The sequence below is a fragment of the Salmo salar genome, chromosome ssa05, assembly GCF_905237065.1.
Source record: "Salmo salar chromosome ssa05, Ssal_v3.1, whole genome shotgun sequence".
Classification (NCBI taxonomy): domain Eukaryota; kingdom Metazoa; phylum Chordata; class Actinopteri; order Salmoniformes; family Salmonidae; genus Salmo; species Salmo salar.
Window position 1 is genome coordinate 6269153 of NC_059446.1, and position 21031 is coordinate 6290183.

The 21031-nt window shown below is 42.4% G+C and overlaps 1 protein-coding gene and 1 non-coding gene across 2 annotated transcripts; both read left to right on the forward strand.

The window, feature by feature from the left end:
* Window positions 1–782: 782 nt before the first annotated feature.
* On the forward strand, window positions 783–20726 carry ef-1g (elongation factor 1 gamma; the record flags this gene model as incomplete). Its single annotated transcript, NM_001139763.1, is given in 12 exon segments — window positions 783–811; window positions 2982–3059; window positions 3331–3411; window positions 3825–3888; window positions 11754–11896; window positions 13230–13373; window positions 14200–14329; window positions 14834–15062; window positions 18758–18765; window positions 18767–18930; window positions 19818–19942; window positions 20373–20726. Coding segments are annotated over 10 exon segments (933 nt in total). The 3' UTR covers window positions 18811–18930; window positions 19818–19942; window positions 20373–20726.
* On the forward strand, window positions 3625–3697 carry LOC123743268 (small nucleolar RNA SNORD36). Its single transcript, XR_006770076.1, has one exon. It is a non-coding gene; the product is annotated as a small nucleolar RNA SNORD36 (small nucleolar RNA).
* Window positions 20727–21031: the final 305 nt, after the last annotated feature.

Here is a 21031-nt window from a genome sequence, read left to right on the forward strand (position 1 = left end):
TTTACCGTTATGTTTGCTAGTTAGCCTAGTGGGCCAGTAACCGAAAGGTTGCTAGATCGAATACCCGACTCGACCTGACAGTTGGTAAAAATCGTCGTTCTACCAACTGTTCTTAGGCCGTTATTTGATTTTAAATAAGAACTTGTTCTTTACTGACTTGCCTAGTTAAATAAAGGTTAAATTATATAACGATATATATATATATATATCGTTAGTTGGCTAATAATACGTCGAACTTGCCATATTAACTATATGCTAACACGGACTTGACAATGGAAATTGTTAATTCTGGCCATCTACTCCGAATCAGAGAGAGATGTTCAGGAGGATAGTTCAGAGAGAACGTCTGATAACATGAAAACAGCTTGCTGGGGCGAGTAAAATGGTCTGAACTATCCTAGAGCGAACTATACGAACTGGCATTCCAGATTGAATTTATGAACACACGCGAAATCGTAAAACCTGTAGCTGGTAATATGTTACCCAAACAAACTCGCAAGAGGTTGCATAGCAACAGCATCAACTTCCGGTAAACAGGCGAAGTGCTAGTTACAGTGTTCGCTTACAGTATACTCAAAACAACTAACAGTATGTAGTATACCAATAGTATGTAGTATATACTCAAGTATACCGTATAATAGTATGGGTATTAAAACACAGCTCATATTTTCTTTTTTTGGGCAAAATGCCATTTATTTTCAGCATTTTCAGTCGACGTTTGATTTCAGCGACGCGCCCCAACAGGCAGTAAATACGTCACTGGTGCGCGCCCTGTTTCTTCCTTTCTCTCGTCCTAAAGATGGCGGCAGGGGTGAGTAAGATGGAGAGATGCCTTGTCACTTAATTGTTATTTGCTTTTCAGCAACCATCTGTACAAAATCGCCCCCATCCGTCCACTTATCCATTACCCTTTAGTATATCTGACACATTTAGCCACTTTAAACGTCATTGCTATGTTTATTTTTACCTCTCATAAAGTATTCCTTGACGATGCAGCATAATAGCATTTGCGATGGTAAAATGACGCCTCTTTCCGTACCTTGTGCCACGTTGGGTTCTTCAGAGTTCGTGACGAATAATGAATGAAATTACTTGCTCTCGATTTTGTACCTCCCGCGTGTCATGGCTTATTTACAGCTTTTATTTGCAAAGTATCCAAATATTGCCATCCAGAGTCTCTGGGTAGCATACTTGTGGCTACTTAGCTAATTAGCTAGGTACCTAATGGAAAGTAGGTATCAAATTAACTAGTTTGTTTGCTGTTTGGATAGGATTGTGGTCAACTTTGGGGGTAAGCCACTACCAATGCAGGATATTCATTTTGATAGCCAAAGCATCTTTGTGATCCGCAAGTGATGTGCCTTAATGACTTGGCATAACTTTGACTTTAGGAAGCTCAGTAGCCAATGCAAGGAAGTGAAATTTAAAGGGGTGTAACCTCTGCCTGCATTGGTTGTAATAATAAACATATCGGCCGATAAGGCTTACATATCCTGTACATTCCCAACACCAAGGGTCTAAGTGGGTTGCTTGTTCTATAGCTGTTGTGAGATATTAGGAATACATTTTTGGCACTGGAATTGCAAACAAATAGTTAAGCTGTTTTACTGACATCCCCCTGATGTATTTTGGCTATGCATTATTAAAAATGTTTTTACCAGCAATCAGCTTCTAGGCTAGCCCAAAGCCTGACAGATGGCGATATTCAGTCGTTTCATCTTACCGTCCAAAGTTAATGTATTCAGCTGGCTATACGCCCCTATCCCCCGTGGTTAGCACATAAAACATCCATTCCGTGACTAATATCTAGGAATGCAAGTCTCGGATGTTGCGTATTGACTTCAGCCAATCGGGCTGCAGCAGGCTGTTTACCACTGGCGAAACGCAGGGCACATCATAAGGAAGTAGCATTAGCTTAAAATGTTGGTAAACTATTAGGCTATTTCTTCACATTATAAGCGCAGCAATGAGCACAGGACAGTAGGCTATAAGTGCACATTTTCCAAAATGCTATCAATTTGCTGGAACACTAATTCTCAAAATAGACTGCAAATGTGATGCCTTTTAGTGCATTATTATAAAGGTTTTTTTTTTTATGGTGAAAATTATTTTCCCCAAATTTGGTATTTGACTGCGGTCATGACTCCTGACCAGTGACCGTAACAGCCCAAAGTAGGACTAGGCTTTTTATCTGTGGCTGGGAAAACTGTCCCATACTGTAGGGTGTCTACACACTGCCCCAAGTGGTTGAAAACCAGATTTCATTAAATTTCACTTCTTTGTGTTATAAAATACATTTTTTACCAAGACAAATATAATTATTCATGTTCTGAATTGTTGAGTGCCATCTTTCTCTAACTCATCAACATTATATATAAAAAAAAAAGTAGAATTTGGTAACCTAATACAAACGTTAATAATCACAGAGCGGCGCTGCTTTCTCACAGTCTTGAGGATTTTACATGTTGTGGTTAACGTCTGCAAAGTTGTTTCCTCAGGTCGCTGAATTAACATGACACGAGCTGAATTCAATGCAAAAGGCTATGAAAATAAAAAGCTTGCTGTACGCTCAGTGCTCCGTTGACATTTTACAGAGATGGGCTTGTTTTTGTGAGAAATCGTTGAAAAAAGAACAGGAATTTGGCATTAATATGAAAGGCGTATGCTAAATTATTAAAATACAATTGAATTTTTTTTATTTGCCTTTTATTTAAGTATTTTATTTAACTTGAGGCTGCAGGGTAGCCTAGTGGTTAGAGCGTTGGACTAGTAATCGAAAGGTTGCAAATTCAAATCCCCAAGCTGACAAGGTACTGTTAGAAACCACTAGTTATGTAACTACTAGTGATTCTACTAGTAAGTGATTCTACTAGTAGTTCCTGCCTAAACCACTACCTGGATCTAGAAGCACTACTGTGTACAGGGTTTTTCTTCCCCATTTAATATAGTTGTGATGGTTCTCTCTCTCCTCCCTTCCGTAGACTCTGTACACGTATCCAGAGAACTGGAGAGCCTTCAAGGCTCAAATTGCAGCCCAGTACAGCGGTGCACGCCTCAAGGTACTACATGTTTAAACCTACCGTATCATATTTATTTATTCTTATTGCCCTGTGATTTGTTATTAAATGTTGTATTTATATTGTTTTTACTACGGCTGTAACGATGACAACGTAACTCTGTTTACACAAGTAGCCCAATTCAGATCATTTGCCACCAATTTGTAATTTGACCGATCAGCTCTATTGGGCAAAAGATAAGAATTGGACTGCCTGAGTAAACGCAGCCTAATTTCTCTTGGGATGAATAAAGTATCATCTCGTCTCTCTTAAGGTGGCCAGCAGCGCCCCTGCCTTCACCTTCGGGCAGACGAACCGTACCCCCGCCTTCCTCAACAACTTCCCCTTGGGCAAGGTCAGTTTCTGTATCCATTTTGTAATGTGATCCATCTGAAATAGCACCCTATTCCCTACACTGTGCACTACTTTTGACCAGGGTCTTATATAGGAAATAGGGTGCCACTTGGGATACTGCCATGGTTTACCTTGTACACATCCTTGAACTTGGATGATAAGATGTTGTATTGTCTGTGTTAGCAGCGCTATATTCCCAAAAATAGTTTGTATGATGCAATGATGTTTTGAATTTCTTCACCTGAAATAATCATGAAGTTTTATTGAGCTTTTTAACCCTGAGCATCAGATGTAAACATTGGCTATTGGTTGGTGTCTCCCAACTAGGGACAGGTGTTGAAAAGGGACTCCCAATTAATCAAATAAATAAATGACTGACTCTGTTTTCCTTTTTAAACTGTTCCCCCTCGCCAGGTTCCAGCTTTTCAGGGCGATGACGGCTTCTGTCTTTTCGAGAGTAATGCCATTGCTCACTACCGTAAGTCTGCTTTTCACATCCCGTCTTTTTCTGAGTCTGGAGTAGACAAATGGGACCCTATTCTCTATATAGTGCACTACTGTTGACCCAGGTGCCATAGGGCAGTGTTCGCTCAAAAGTCAGGTCTGCTGAGCGCAAACTTGGAACGTTGTGAAAATTCTGTGCAACTTCCGGTGTGCGTTTACCGTGAACACAGGCTGTACCAGCTTTAAGTTAGTGGCCATCCATCCCATAACATTTTAACATGGAAATAGCTATTCTATCATTCAGCCTACAGTAGCAGCCAATGTGGGGTGTTCAATGTAGGCCAACATTCCATGAGACTTTTGAAAAAAAACACATGCAGAGCCTGACATTAACCTGATTATCCACTTGTCCTTCAGATAAGGAGGTGACTGAAAAATGTTGTAGTTGATGCAAGAAACAAAATAAAATGCATTATTCCCATACCATTATTACAGAGAATCAGAGAATCAGAGAATGTATGCTACTCTCTGCCTATTGGCTACTTGGCTCATTCAAGCCTGTCTCAAAATAAATCACTTCCCCTTTGAGGCAAAAGAAAAAGCTCTTTACCTGACTCGCTTTTCAAAGATGGCTAGAAATGCACACGTTTTGTGTTCTTGTTGGAAGCAACCACTCCACCATTGCTGACTACAAATTATCTATAACTGGGCTAATAACTCAAAGTAGCAAAGGATATGAACAAAATGTGCATGTGGCTACATGCAGCTCTTCCTTTGATCTCAAAACAAGCACATCTACTCACAACTGCTCATGCTGTAAACACAGTCCAGTTCTAAGTAAATGACACAGATCCATATATGGCACTGGTCTATTTGCATATAGGCCTACTGCAGCTCTGATTGGTTATGGCACACCGGTCTGTAGAGTACATGCTTAGTTGCTCAATAGAATTCTATTCCGATTCGTTCTGCCTACAACCCAAAATCTTTTGCGTAATTAGCTTTGCGTACTAAGTCTTGTGTAGTTTTGTTTCAGTATGTTGGATTGAAACTGACTAATATTGCGTTGATTCAATCACAATTCCCACAGTAAAGGGACATGTTGATAGTGTTAACTAATGGGGGAAAACTCTGAACTTCACTCCATTTTCTAATCTCTTGCTTCTCTGTGGGTGGGGTGGGGGGGCAGATATTTCATCTGCGAACTCATCTTAGAGGGAACATTGTCCATACGGTAGTGTACTATATAGGGAATATGGCCCTGGTCTAAAGTAGTGCACTATATTGGGACTAGGCGTTATGTACTCTAGCCCTAAAATAATCATATTTAATTTACAGTTAAGACCTGAAGCTAGTTCAATTGGACACTAGGCGTTATGTACTCTAGCCCTTCTACATTTTCTGTGGACTAAAAGTGCCTGAAGATGGATTGTTTTGATCCTTACATTTTTTTAAATTTATTTAACTTTTATTTAACTAGGCAAGTCAGTTGACCTCTCTAGGGGGTGTGGGACGCTAGCGTCCAGTGAAATTGCAGAGCGCCAAATTCAAAAACAGAAATACTCATTATAAAAATTCATGAAACATACAAGTGTTATACATCGGTTTAAAGATTAACTTCTTGTTAATCCAACCACAGTGTCAGATTTCAAAAAGACTTTACGGCGAAAGCAAACCATGCGATTATCTGAACAGCACCCAGCAGACAAATCATTTAAACAGTAACCAGACAAGTAACAAAAGTCAGAAATGGCGATAAAATTAATCACTTACCTTTGATCTTCATATGGTTACTCACAAAACTCCCAGTTACCCCAACATTTTTCGTTTTGTTCGATCAAGTCCCTCTTTATATCCAAAAACCTCAGTTTTGTTAGCTCGTTTTGTTCAGTAATCCACTGTCTCAAACAACATCCGGTGAAATTGCGGAGCGTGAAACTCAACAAAACAAATTCTCATAATAAACATACATAAAAGGTAAAAATGTTATACACCAGCTTAAAGATAAACTTCTTGTTAATCCAACCGCTGTGTCAGATTTCAAAAAGGCTTTACGGCGAAAGCAAACCATGCGATTATCTGAGAACAGCGTCCAGCAGACAAATCATTAAACAGTTAGCAGCCAAGAAGAGGAGTAGCAAGTCAGAAATGGCGATAAAATGTATCCCTTACCTTTGATCCTCATATGGTTGCACTCCCAAGACTCCATGTTACACAATAAATGTTTGTTTTGTTCGATTATGTCTTAAAACCAACCTTTTGTTGGTGCGTTTTGTTCAGTAATCCAATGGAACAAAGCGCGTTCACAACACACAGATGAAAAATGTAAGAAGTACCATAAAAGTTCGTAGAAACATGTCAAACGATGTTTATAATCAATCCTCAAGGTTGTTTTTGTCATAAATAATCGATCATATTTCAACCGGACAATAACTTCAATAGAAAAGGAAAAACAAGAAAGGCACGCTCCCGGTCGCACGCTCCCGGTCACGCGCTGGACTCATGTCTGGAAATTTCCACTGTCCTCCCATTGAAAGTGCTGTTTCTCCCTCATTTTTCAGAGAAAGGCCTGAAACGATGCCTAAAGACTGGCCACATGTTGTGGAAGCCATAGAGATTGTGAACTGGGTCATAAGTCTTTGTATGGTTGATACGCTTTCAATGGAAAAACAGCCATTTCAAAATAAAAGCATTTCCTGGATGGATTTTCCTCAGGTTTTTGCCTGTCATATCAGTTTTGTTATACTCATAGACATTATTTTAACAGTTTTGGAAACTTTAGTGTTTTTTTATCCAAATCTACCAATTATATGCATATCCTAGCTTCTGGACCTGAGTAGCAGGCAGTTTACTTTGGGCACGCTTTTCAACCAAAATTCCGAATGCTGCCCCCTACCCTAGTGAGGTTAAGAACAAATTCTTATTTACATTGACAACCCACTGTTCCCCAGTAGGCTAAGTGCCTTGTTCAGGGGCAGAACGACAGATTTTTTATTTTGTCAGCTTGGGGCATTCGAACCAGCAACCTTTCGGTTACTGGCCCAACGCTCTAACCACTAGGCTACCTGCAGACGGGTGGCCAGCTACCCTCGTCCTCCTCGATAGCTGCCCTCATGCAGGGTTAGGTTTCCAACTGCCCTAATTCATCACCTGAATATTGGCTGCATCGGGTGTTTGTCTGGGGATGCAACCTTGGTCTTCAGCCCCATTCTCCATCCTTCTTCCAGTGTACATTTGCACACTTTCTCACATGGATTTAACAAGGTTGGAGAGAATTGGGACTCGACCCAAGCCTGTTTAGCCAATATCAAACCAGAGGTCTCATTATCAATATCTGATATGCATAGCTAGATCTGCTATCATCAAAAATGCATACCCAAAATCCACGTGACATTTATTAAAAAAATCTCATCTCAATAGTTTTTATGCAGACCGTCATCGAGGCTGAGCCTGCAGTGGCTCACTCCCTCCGTAGTGACTCGGTAGTGTCCTCTCCTGTAGTGTCTAGTAGAGAATGGAGGTGGGTTGAGGCCTGTAAAATTTGTTTTTAACTTGAAGCCATGCGATTCTGATGCATTTTAATAATATTCATTCAGTTAGAGTAATGAAGAGATAATCTGGCTGCCCTGTTTTGAGCCATTTGGAGTTTTTTTTATATCGTTCTTTGCTGCAGATGACCGTATAACCAGACAGTACTCTAATTGTGATAGGACCAGGGATTGACCATATAACTGGACAGTACTCTAATTGTGATAGGACCAGGGATTGACCATATAACTGGACAGTACTCTAAGTGTGATAGGACCAGGGATTGAATCACCTCATACAGAGTGCTAGATGTTACATATTCTGAGAGAATTTTTGCAACAGTAATTCCCTTACCCATCTTAATAACAATGTTATCTATATGTTCTGACCATGATAAAGCTGCATCCAATATGACACCTTGTAGTTTAGTTTTTTTCACTTGCTCTACATGTGTTCTATTCATCAACAAATTCAATTGGGGATCGTCAGCAAGCATATATCTAGAACCAAATGCAATACATTTAGTTTTAGAAATGTTCAACACCAATTTGTTCATATCAACACACTCAGACACCATTCTTGGTTCACTGCTCAGTACGTCTGTTAGCTCATTAAATTCTGATGTTGCGCTATACGTTCTAGAGTAATCAGCATATGTTACCACTCTTGCTTTGTTCATTACTGAAGGTAAATCATTAGAAAAGTAGAGAAGTGGGCCTAGGCAGATTCCTTGAGGAACACCACAGTGTATGTCTTTACTATTTGAAAAGCTACCATTAAAGAACACTTTTTGCCTTCTCTTGGATAGATGGCTTTCCATCCAGGATAGAGCTGCATCCTTAAAACCATAACATTTGAGTTTTCCTAGTAACAGTTCATGATTAATTACATAGAAAGCAGCACTGGAATCCAGCAACACTGCACCAACTAACTTCCTATCATTCATACTCTTTAACCAATCATCTCTCATTTGTGCTAAGGCCGTACTCGCAAAATGCCCTTTGTATGCATACTGGAAACCAGTTATCAGACCACTACATGAGAAATAATCCTTGATTTGTACAGATATAATTTACTTAACACAGGCAGCAAGTTTATAGGCTGACTATTAGAACCAGTGAATGCAGATTTTTTTTATCCTTAGGTAGTGGAATAACCTTTGACTCTTGCCAGACTTCTGGGCACACCCCATACATCAAGCACTTATTAAAAATATGAGAGATTCTAAGCAAATTGGTGTCCAGATTATCTGTACCAGGTGCCTTGTCATCTGAAAGAGACAACAGCATCCTATCAACGTCTTCCCTTTCTACTTGTCGAAATTCAAACCTGCATTGCTTCTCCTTCATGATACAATCTTTTATAAGGGTATATGGCCATGGAGCGATCAGTTGGAATCATAGCATTCCTCAACTTGTCCACTTTGCCTGTTAAATATTAAAGTAGTTTGCGATGTAGTGTGGTTTTGTAATAAATATACCCTCTGATTCAATAAAAGAGGCAGACATGTTTGAATTTCCCTACCCGTAATAGCGTTCAACGTTCTCCATTTTTTTTCCCCATCACCCTTTACTTCATCAATTTTGTGCTGATAGAATCCCTTCTTCTTTCCTTTGTTTAGATGGTCACAAGATTTCTTAATTTACAATAACTTTGCTCATCAAACAAAGTACTAGATTTATCTGCTACTTTTCTGGCATCACGTTGAATTATTAAATTTCTCAGCTCATCATCAATCCACGGGGCACCGTTTGACCTCACAGTGCATTTTCTTAAAGGGGCGTGCTTATCAGCTATACTCGTAAATAATTTCATAAACAAATTTAGTGACATTTCAGGATCATCCTTACAACACACTTCTAACCATTGAACATTCTTAATCTCATCCACAAATGAGTCCTGATTTGAACCCTACCCTGCGGTAGATTTATTTCAGGGCCAGACTTTGGTATTTTAGTTTTCCTTGTGAGTTCAACCAAGTTATGATCACTGTAACCTAGTGCAACTGATACAGCTTTAGAACAACGTTCAGCCATGTTAGTAAAAATGTGATCGATACAAGTTGATGGTGTAATACCAGACCTATTAGTGAACACTCTGGTTGGTAATGTCATAACTTGGGTCAGGTTACATTCAGTTGCAACAGAATCTTCGGACAGTTTGTATAAAAAAAAATCCATATTCATATCTCCCCCAAAATATATTTCCCTATTTTCATCAGATACCTTATCCAACATTTTGCAAATTCCATCAAGATATTTCACATCAGCACTAGGTGGCCTATAGCAGCAACCAACTAGTATAGGTTTTAAATGTGGTCAATACACCTGTACCCATAGCGCCTCTAATCCATTCAACATTAAGTCCGTACGTTGTTTTATTGGAATATGACTCTGGATGTGAACTGCAACTCCACCCCCATATCTATGTCTGTCCCTCCTGAACAAATTGTATCCATGTATAGAGATCTCAGCATCCTCAAAAGAAGAGTCCCAAGTGAGTCTCTGATATTACCAATACATGAATATTGTTTGACTGCACTAGACAGTATATTTCATGAATTTTGTTCCTTTAAACTGCGTATATTCAAGTGAGCAATTAACAGACCTTTCTTTGGTAGATTTACAGTATATGTCCAAACATAAATCAGTAGTTGGAATCTGAGATACTCAGTGTGTTTATGCGGGGCTGAAATTACTCGTCTGTCGCTCCTCCTAACTCCCATGGGAGGGAGGGTGAACAGTCAGTTTGTCATACCTCAGATGTGCTGTGTCACCTCGTTCTCTTGCAGCCTTCATGGCTGGTATTAGTTCCTTTCTTCTTTGACGGACTGAATCTGAGAAATCCTCATTGATGAAGATGAAGGAACCTTTTAAGGCGTTTGGCTTTTTCAAAGACTGCAAGCTTATCCTTGAACCTGAGGAATGTCACTACAATTGGCCTGGGTCTGGCTCCATTCTCACCACTAGTGACCCCTGGTTTCCCAGACCGGTGAGCACGTTCCAGCTCTACCTGTTGATCCAATTGTCGCTCCTCATTAAAAAAAAAAACAGCTTTTGAACTTTGACCTCTGATTCAGCCCATGTCTCACTTCGGCGCTCCTGGATTCCATCTATTACAAGATGATTACTCCTGGATTCTCCATCCAGGTAATCAGCCTTCCCAGACATGTTCTGGAGACCCTCCCTGACTGGTGATTTCATTCCGCATAGAGGAACAATTTCTGGAAAGTGTATCCTGTGTGGTTTTCAATACATCCACATCCTTCTGTGTGAACTGAAGGCTTGTTTTAATGTCTTGTACATCTTTAGTTAGGTCATCCAGCCGTTGGTAGAATCCATTATCGTTTGTATGAAGCTTTTAAAGTTATTTTCCTGCTGAAGTATCATTTCCTTATCGGAAACTTTCTGCTTCTCCAAGAGTTCATGTACCTTCCCAGCAGAGATGTAATCCTCGTCTTTTTTCGGAGGCGTGATAGTAGGACGAGCCCTCTATTCACTCCGTGAAATGAGACACGCCAGCAGAAAACTCTATAAATCGGTGATCTTTAAACCGAGACAAATTGAAATCGGTGGTCCTAGCCACAAGGGCTAACAGCTTAGCGTGCTTGGTATCCAGCTTAGCGTGCTTGGTATCCAGCAATAGTAGCCCAGGTTGTCTAGCTTTATAGCTAGCAGCTAGGCTAGCTGCTTTGCCAATGTATTACCACCTTGTTTGAGCTAGGATCCCTGGACATATATCAGCGGTCCCAGCGTTAACGCTAACTGCGTCTCAGGATCCAGATTTGAATAGGAAAACTACTGTAAAATTTTATCACCTGAAGTGTATTGTTAAAGTAAAACAAAGCGAGTTTCTATTCTTCTACTGTGCGAGATGGCGGTGTTAAACTCTTATGCTTAAACGTTGGTAAATGCTGAAATCATTGAAGGGGGTGGGACTACTACTGTTAGCAAACAGTTAACATAACACTTGAATCTTTTTCCTTATCAATGGCAACTGTTTAGATGGTTCACAGGCTCTTGACCCAAGTTAGTAGTTCCATCCTTAGGATTGGAGACTCAATTTCCCTGGTACAGCACTGTCGTGTTTTATAAGGAGTAACAGCAGTGCTTCAGTGGGAAAGCCCTACTGGTAGAGTATCTGCTCTGATCCTTGATACAAGTCATGACTGGACTGTGTTTTCTAAGGCCAATGGGGCTGGAATGTCCACCAAATCGCCATATCCACCTTTTTTTTGTTGTTGTTGTAAACATGGATCGAAAAGATACAGATCATGCAGCACTTTACTTGGATTCACTGCCCTTTGGGACGGCATTACCTTGTTAAGATCTGTGCCCACATTCTCATCGTATGTACTGTCTTCTCCTCCAGTGAGCAATGAGGCCCTGCGTGGCAGCAGTCCCCAGGCCCAGTCCCAGGTGCTTCAGTGGGTAAGCTTTGCTGATGCTGAAATTATCCCTCCAGCCTCTGCGTGGGTCTTCCCTACCTTGGGAATCATGCAGTTCAACAAACAGGTATGTACTGTTTATCACTGTATACTGATGGTCTTTCTGGGTGCTTTCCAGCTACTGGAATTACACTGTAGATGATCAGATATCACAACCATTGTGGGAAATTAACCTTTTTAATCTAAATTAATCTACCAGCCACTCAGATTGTTTATCAGCAAAATATTTATTATTTTTCGCTTACTTTATGTAGCTAGCTAACAAATTCATGCATTTGCCTAATTCTCCCTGATTTAGAAGATAATGTTGCACAAGCAACATGCTAATATAAGCCTACAGCAGCACTGGTATCAGGCTATATTGCCTAGCTAAGTGTGCTCTGACTCAGTACATTGTATTAGCTAGCCAGCTAACTAGCGATTTAGCATTAGTCTAATACGGATTTATTTTCGCCACAACATGCTAAAAAAAAAGACAGACTAGCTGTTTGCAGAAATCCTGCTTTCTGGAATATTCCACTGGGTACAAATGCTATTTGTTTTGTTAAACATCTGAATACTGAGGTCTGCTCTCTGGGGGGTTTTAGTACTGAGGTCTATCATGACGGACTGCTCTCTGAGGGGCTCTAGTACTGAGGTCTATCATGACGGACTCCTCTCTGGGGGGGCTCTAGTACTGAGGTCTATCCTGATGGACTCCTCTCTGGGGGGCTCTAGTACTGAGGTCTATCGTGACGGACTCCTCTCTGGGGGGCTCTAGTACTGAGGTCTATCATGACGGACTCCTCTCTGAGGGGCTCTAGTACTGAGGTCTATCATGACGGACTCCTCTCTTTAACCCTGTGGGATATTACTGCAGGACATAACTAATAATATTTACCTACAAATTTACCAAAGTAGTTTTAAAGTTCACCTCTTCCTCTAGTTTTATTTACATTATTCTAGAAGTTATTTAATGTAAACTTTCTCCAGGCCTTCATAGCCTATCGTCTATTTGGGCTATAACACAGATATCTCCACTGTGATCTTACATTTTGGGGGGGGGGTGCTAACCATCCCAATTTGGTTGTAACGTTCACACCCATAGTCTGTATTGCTGTTAACATTCTCTAGGTGTTGTGAGAGATACATTAAGTCACATACTATAGCAATCATCTGAGATGTGCTGCATGAACATTTTAAAATGATCAACGTAACTTCACACTGGTAGTATAACATAGAAATGTGTTTAGGTGACTAATGCTAAGTGTCTTAGGAGCTAACTTATCTGTTCTGGTTAAAGGTTACTCTGCTCAATGCTCAAATCGTTGCTATGTCTCTCACCCTGTAGCCTCTAGACTTGCACAATGTAATGTATCCATTGTAAATGTAATGCATTGCGTCGTCCCGTCCCCCCCCAGGCAACAGAGCAGGCCAAGGAGGAGGTAAAGAAGGTTCTGTCTGTCCTCAACCATCACCTCAACACCAGGACCTTCCTGGTTGGAGAGAGAGTCAGCCTGGCTGATATCAGCGTGGCCTGCAGCATGATCTGGCTCTATAAACAGGTTTGATATTCTGTTTTACTGTTATGACAACAAATACCTAGGGGCTTCATGTCCTCTGACTTAGTCTAGGTGGGCGTTTCCATATCCATTCCTCAAAGTACCTCTTGAACTGCACACATTTTGCTTCAGTACTAACTAACATAGGCTGTGTCTCAAATTGGCTCCCTATTAAGTGCACTTTATATAGAGAAGTGTTCCATTAGGGTTTACCAGAGACAGTAACCCTAGTGATGGACTACAACACACTAGTGTTCCATTCAGGATGGTTTACCAGAGACAGTAACCCTAGTGATGGACTAGAACAGACTAGTGTTCCATTCAGGATGGTTTACCAGAGACAGTAACCCTAGTGATGGACTAGAACACGCTAGTGTTCCATTCAGGATGGTTTACCAGAGACAGTAACCCTAGTGATGGACTAGAACACACTAGTGTTCCATTCAGGATGGTTTACCAGAGACGGTAACCCTAGTGATGGACTAGAACAGACTAGTGTTCCATTCAGGATGGTTTACCAGAGACAGTATAACCCTAAAACACACTCAATGGAGATTGGGAAAAAAAAGAATGAAAGGGTTTTGAATCCAGGACTAGGCTTAATCTGGGTCCGGGAAACTGGCCGATATGGCTTTGATGTCTTATGACTTAGCCTAGGTTAGTATTTCTCTAGTCATTCCTCGAGGCAGAACCCGTATGACTACACATATCACCTCTATCTACAAACTTGACCAATGTATGGGAAACATTAGCCTAAATGCTGCATCTTTTGTTTAGAGTAGTGGAGCTGTCCGCGTGTCTTTTAATTGTCCCTCTCCTCCTCCTGTAGGTCCTTGAGCCTTCCTTCCGCCAACCTTTCCCCAACGTGACCCGCTGGTTCCAGACCTGCGTGAACCAGCCCCAGTTCAAGACCGTGCTCGGAGAGGTCAAGCTCTGCGACAAGATGGCTCAGTTTGATCGTAAGGACCAACTGTAGAAGAAGGGATTCTTCCACGTGTTCTAGTTCCATTATATAAAACATTTTGTTTTCTTTGATGCATCGTGTTGGATTTTCTGCACATTTGACACATTTTGATAGATGTCTAAATGAAAAATAATTGGGAGTTTGTTTTCATGGAGAAGATTTGAAAGGTTTATATCAAGTAATTTGTCACCCACCCAAGACCGTACTATCATGACAGAGGCCTCCCCCTCGTTGTGAAATCTAATCCTTGGGAGAATGACACAGGACTTTGGCACAGGTTAAAGTAGACCCAATCTACAATAATCTGACTAGAAGACCTGGGACAATAGTTGATATATTATGAGCTGTGCCTGTACGTCCCTCTTCAAGCACTGATGTATGCTAATATTGTGGTCTAATGGTACTAACGTTTGTTTTCATGTTGAAAGATGCAAACACAAGGAAACGCTCGGTGTAGTACACTACACTGGATTTGTTATTGAATGTCTTTATTCTCCAGCCAAAAAGTTCACTGACATGCAGCCCAAGAAAGACGGCCTTCCCAAGAAAGACACCCCTCCCAAGAAAGAGAAAGCTGGAAAGGAGGCAAGCAAACCTCAGGAGAAGAAGGAGAAGAAGAAGAAGGAAGAGAAGGAAGCTGCCCCTGCTGAGGAGGAAATGGACGAGTGTGAAGCAGCTCTGGCTTCAGAACCCAAAACAAAGGACCCTTTCGCTCACCTGCCAAAGAGGTACATCATATTTCCACATGCATCAGACCTGAGGGTTATACTTGCGAAGCTGGATTAATGAGTTAGCCAGCAAATTTTTGTAATCTTGTGTATTTGTATTGTTATATTTATAAATTGTGGTGATGTAGGGCTCCCTCATAAAATAGATATCAATGAGACTCCCTGCAAAAAAAAAAAAAACTTTAGCTTTCTTAATGAACCAGAAAATCTAAAGTTATTTTGGGTTGTTTATCCAAGTTAGCTGGCTAACTCATTGATTCAAAAAGGGGGTATATTGTAAAGCTGGATCAATGAGTTAGCCAGGTAACTTTGATTAGCAACCAGAAATAACTATAGATTTTCTGGTTCGTTTAAAAAAGCCAATCTTTAACCTTCTTTTAAACACCTTTGAGGACTGGGGGCTGTTCCAGAAGGCTGGATCACTGAGTTGTCCAGCTGTCCAAAGTTGCTTGAAATAACTGAATCGTTTTTGAGGAATAGACTTAAAATTATCATGGCGTAATTATCTTCTACATATGTAGCTTTTTTTCCTTTTTAAAGGACCAATGCTGCCGTTTTTATCTCGATATCAAATCATTTCTGGGTAACAATTAAGTACCTTACTGTGATTTTGTTTTCAATTGAAAGGGCCAAAAATGAACAAAACTAGCTTTGTAGCAAAGAGTAATTTCTCAAGCAAGGAATGTTTGAGTGGGTGGCAGATGAGATGTTATTGGCAGAGAGTTTTGCAGTTCTTTCTTATTGTTTTATTAACTAATTTAATGCTTGGTGATGTCACCAGGCAGGCCACAACTCCACAACTCCATCACACCAAAACAGGCTGACATTTCAGGCTTTTTTTCCCCAAACACTTCCTACACTAAAAGGGCATTAATATGTTCAAAATGTCACTGTTATTCCAACCTCAGTGTGGAACTGCAGTGTTTGTGTAAATATAAAACGCAGGAAAATCACGCTTTTGACAACCAAAAATCCCCTTTTAATCAACCATAAAATCCTAAATTACATGTGGCTATAAATTAGTTGAATAATAATCCTGCTTTCTGGAATACTCCACTTGGTTAAAAACCTGAGGTTTATCCTGATGGACGCCTCTCTGTGGGCTCTAGTACTGAGGTCTATCCTGATGGACTCCTCTCTGTGGGCTCTAGTACTGAGGTCTATCCTGATGGACTCCTCTCTGTGGGCTCTAGTACTGAGGTCTATCCTGACGGACTCTGTGGGCTCTAGTACTGAGGTCTATCCTGATGGACTCCTCTCTGTGGGCTCTAGTACTGAGGTCTATCCTGATGGACTCCTCTCTGTGGGCTCTAGTACTGAGGTCTATCCTGATGGACTCCTCTCTGTGGGCTCTAGTACTGAGGTCTATCCTGATGGACTCCTCTCTGTGGGCTCTAGTACTGAGGTCTATCCTGATGGACTCCTCTCTGTGGGCTCTAGTACTGAGGTCTATCCTGATGGACTCCTCTCTGTGGGCTCTAGTACTGAGGTCTATCCTGATGGACTCCTCTCTGTGGGCTCTAGTACTGAGGTCTATCCTGATGGACTCCTCTCTGTGGGCTCTAGTACTGAGGTCTATCCTGATGGACTCCTCTCTCTGGGCTCTAGTACTGAGGTCTATCCTGATGGACTCCTCTCTGTGGGCTCTAGTACTGAGGTCTATCCTGATGGACTCCTCTCTGTGGGCTCTAGTACTGAGGTCTATCCTGATGGACTCCTCTCTGTGGGCTCTAGTACTGAGGTCTATCCTGATGGACTCCTCTCTGTGGGCTCTAGTACTGAGGTCTATCCTGACGGACTCCTCTCTGTGGGCTCTAGTACTGAGGTCTATCCTGACGGACTCGTCTCAGGGGGCTATTACTGCAGGACATTACTAATAATATTTTAAACTGTTTTTCGCTTTGTCATTATGGGGTGTTGTGTGTAGATGGATGAGGGAAAAACATGAATTGAATTAATCCATTTTAGAGTACGGCTGTAAAGTAAGAATGTGGAAAAAGTTGAGGGGTCTGAATACTTTCCCGAATGCACTGTATATACACTGCTCAAAAAAATAAAGGGAACACTTAAACAACACATCCTAGATCTGAATGAAAGAAATAATCTTATTAAATACTTTTTTCTTTACATAGTTGAATGTGCTGACAACAAAATCACACAAAAATAATCAATGGAAATACAATTTATCAACCCATGGAGGTCTGGATTTGGAGTCACACTCAAAATTAAAGTGGAAAACCACACTACGGGCTGATCCAACTTTGATGTAATGTCCTTAAAACAAGTCAAAATGAGGCTCAGTAGAGTGTGTGGCCTCCACATGCCTGTATGACCTCCCTACAACGCCTGGGCATGCTCCTGATGAGGTGGTGGATGGTCTCCTGAGGGATCTCCTCCCAGCCTGGACTAAAGCATCCACCAACTCCTGGACAGTCTGTGGTACAACGTGGCGTTGGTGGATGGAGCGAGACATGATGTCCCAGATGTGCTCAATTGGATTCAGGTCTGGGGAACGGGCGGGCCAGTCCATAGCATCAATGCCTTCCTCTTGCAGGAACTGCTGACACACTCCAGCCACATGAGGTCTAGCATTGTCTTGCATTAGGAGGAACCCAGGGCCAACCGCACCAGCATATGGTCTCACAAGGGGTCTGAGGATCTCATCTCAGTACCTAATGGCAGTCAGGCTACCTCTGGCAAGCACATGGAGGGCTGTGCGGCCCCCAAAAGAAATGCCACCCCACACCATGACTGACCCACCGCCAAACCGGTCATGCTGGAGGATGTTGCAGGCAGCAGAACGTTCTCCACGGCGTCTCCAGACTCTGTCACGTCTGTCACATGTGCTCAGTGTGAACCTGCTTTCATCTGTGAAGAGCACAGGGCGCCAGTGGCGAATTTGCCAATGTTGGTGTTCTCTGGCAAATGCCAAACGTCCTGCACGGTGTTGGGCTGTAAGCACAACCCCCACCTGTGGACATCGGGCCCTTATACCACCCTCATGGAGTCTGTTTCTGACCGTTTGAGCAGACACATGCACATTTGTGGCCTGCTGGAGGTCATTTTGCAGGGCTCTGGCAGTGCTTCTCCTGCTCCTCCTTGCACAAAGGCGGAGGTAGCGGTCCTGCTGCTGGGTTGTTGCCCTCCTACAGCCTCCTCCACGTCTCCTGATGTACTGGCCTGTCTCCTGATAGCGCCTCCATGCTCTGGACACTACGCTGACAGACACAGCAAACTTTCTTGCCACAGCACGCATTGATGTGCCATCCTGGATGAGCTGCACCACCTGAGCCACTTGTGTGGGTTGTAGACTCCGTCTCATGCTACCACTAGAGTGAAAGCACCGCCAGCATTCAAAAGTGACCAAAACATCAGCCAGGAAGCATAGGAACTGAGAAGTGGTCTGTGGTCCCCACCTGCTGAACCACTCCTTTATTGGGGGTGTCTTGCTAATTGCCTATAATTTCCACCTATTGTCTATTCCATTTGCACAGCAGCATGTGAAATTTATTGTCAATCAGTGTTGCTTCCTAAGTGGACAGTTTGATTTCACAGAAGTGTGATTGACTTGGAGTTACATTGTGTTGTTTAAGTGTTCCCTTTATTTTTTTGAGCAGTGTATTAACCTCTGAGTTATTAGGTGACTAGTCTCTCCCCCTGTTCTCATGATTCCTCTCTCCTCCTCCTTCCTGCAGTGCGTTTGTCATGGACGAGTTTAAGAGGAAGTACTCTAACGAGGACACGCTGACTGTAGCCGTGCCCCACTTCTGGGAACACTTTGACAAGGAGGGCTACTCCATCTGGTACGGCGAGTACAAATACCCCGAGGAGCTTACCATGACCTTCATGAGCTGCAACCTCATCATGGGTGAGATACCTACCACAGCCTTCCATAGGCTCTACAGCCATCCATACCACAGCCATCCATAGGCTCTACACCCACAGCCATTCATACCACAGCCATCCATAGGCTCTACACCCACAGCCATCCATACCACAGCCATCCATAGGCTCTACACCCACAGCCATCCATACCACAGCCATCCATAGGCTCTACACCCACAGCCATTCATACCACAGCCATTCATACCACAGCCATCCATACCACAGCCATCCATAGGCTCTACACCCACAGCCATTCATACCACAGCCATCCATACCACAGCCATCCATAGGCTCTACACCCACAGCCATTCATACCACAGCCATCCATACCACAGCCATCCATAGGCTCTACACCCACAGCCATCCATACCACAGCCATCCATAGGCTCTACACCCACAGCCATCCATACCACAGCCATCCATAGGCTCTACACCCACAGCCATCCATAGGCTCTACACCCACCCATAGGCTCTACACCCACCCATAGGCTCTACACCCACCCATAGGCTCTACACCCACCCATAGGCTCGACAGCCACCCATAGGCTCGACAGCCACATATCCACAACCTTCATGAGCTGCAACCTCATGGGTGAGATGTAGAATACAGAGAATCATAGCTCCACACGTATCAGACTCCAGCTGATCATTTCAGAAGTAGTGTGATCCATGTACGTTGTACTGTAAAGTGATGGTTATGTCAACAGTTCGTAGGGACGACTCGATAGTAAAGGTTTAACTTTCATGTTAATCTCACTTTTCACGCCGCATACAGCTGTGTATTTCGTCAAGGATTTCACATGTAGCAATTATTGTCAAAAATGTAATATTGTGAGTCTGGGGGGTACTGAGAGCTGCTTCATCTTTCAGGAATGTTCCAGCGACTTGACAAACTACGCAAGAACGGCTTTGCCAGCGTGATCCTGTTCGGCGGGAACAACGACAGTAGCATTTCTGGAATCTGGATCTTCAGAGGACAGGATTTAGCTTTCACTGTGAGTTTCTGATTCCCCTTGGGGTGGAAGGTCATTTAGTAGACAATTCTTGTCCATTATTCCCCTGTGGAATAATAAAGTTGACTGAACAGTCTTGGGGATACACTGGGGACTGGTTTCCCAGACATATATTAAGCGTAGACCAGGATTAAACATTTAAATGTTCCCTTGACCAAGCTTTTTAGTCCTGGACTGAAGTTGATCTGTGTCTGGAGAACTGGGCCTAAGGGTATCAGAGAGAATTGGGAGGTCTACTGCACTTCTGAATTGAAAACGTGCTCTTGGAGAACCATGTGCTACAACTGATCTTGTTAGTCTCACCAAGCATTTATAAACCCTACAGGTTCATTCTTCTGTCCCAATGTTGGGAATTCAATGATTGTATGCTTGCGTTCAGTTGACCACCTATCATCTCTCTCTCCCTGTGTAGCTGTCTGATGACTGGCAGATCGATTACGAGTCTTACGCCTGGCGCAAACTGGACCCCGACAGCGACGAAACCAAGACCATGGTCAAGGAGTATTTTGCTTGGGAGGGAGAATTCAAACATGTAGGAAAACCCTTTAACCAGGGCAAGTGCTTCAAGTGAGCAGCGTGGAGGATGATGGCACCATGACCCCTATACGTCCGCCGTTATACATCAACACCTTAACCTAAGGACATTCAACCACCTTAAACTGCACTTGGACCTTCTCTAACTGATCTTCAGTATGAGTGGATTGTGTCTCAATGGTCCCAACAGAAGTGGTTGTTTTGAGTTGACAAATAAACATGTTTTCCACAATGCCATTTTCTGGATTTGTTTTTTGGTGATGGAATTCCCCCCCCCCCAAAAAAAAAAGTAATGGTAGATGACTTGTTTTACTTTAGATCATTTTTGTTTTGTGGCCTTGTTGTATCCCATCACCTAGCTTACCCTGTTTTTAAGCCTGAATTTCCTTTAGGTTTTAGTCTGAGTACCAGTCCCTTCCCTCCACCTTAGGATTCTCCCCAGGATTCTCCCACCACCTTAGGATTCTCCCACCACCTTAGGATTCTCCCACCTTAGGATTCTCCCACCTTAGGATTCTCCCACCTTAGGATTCTCCC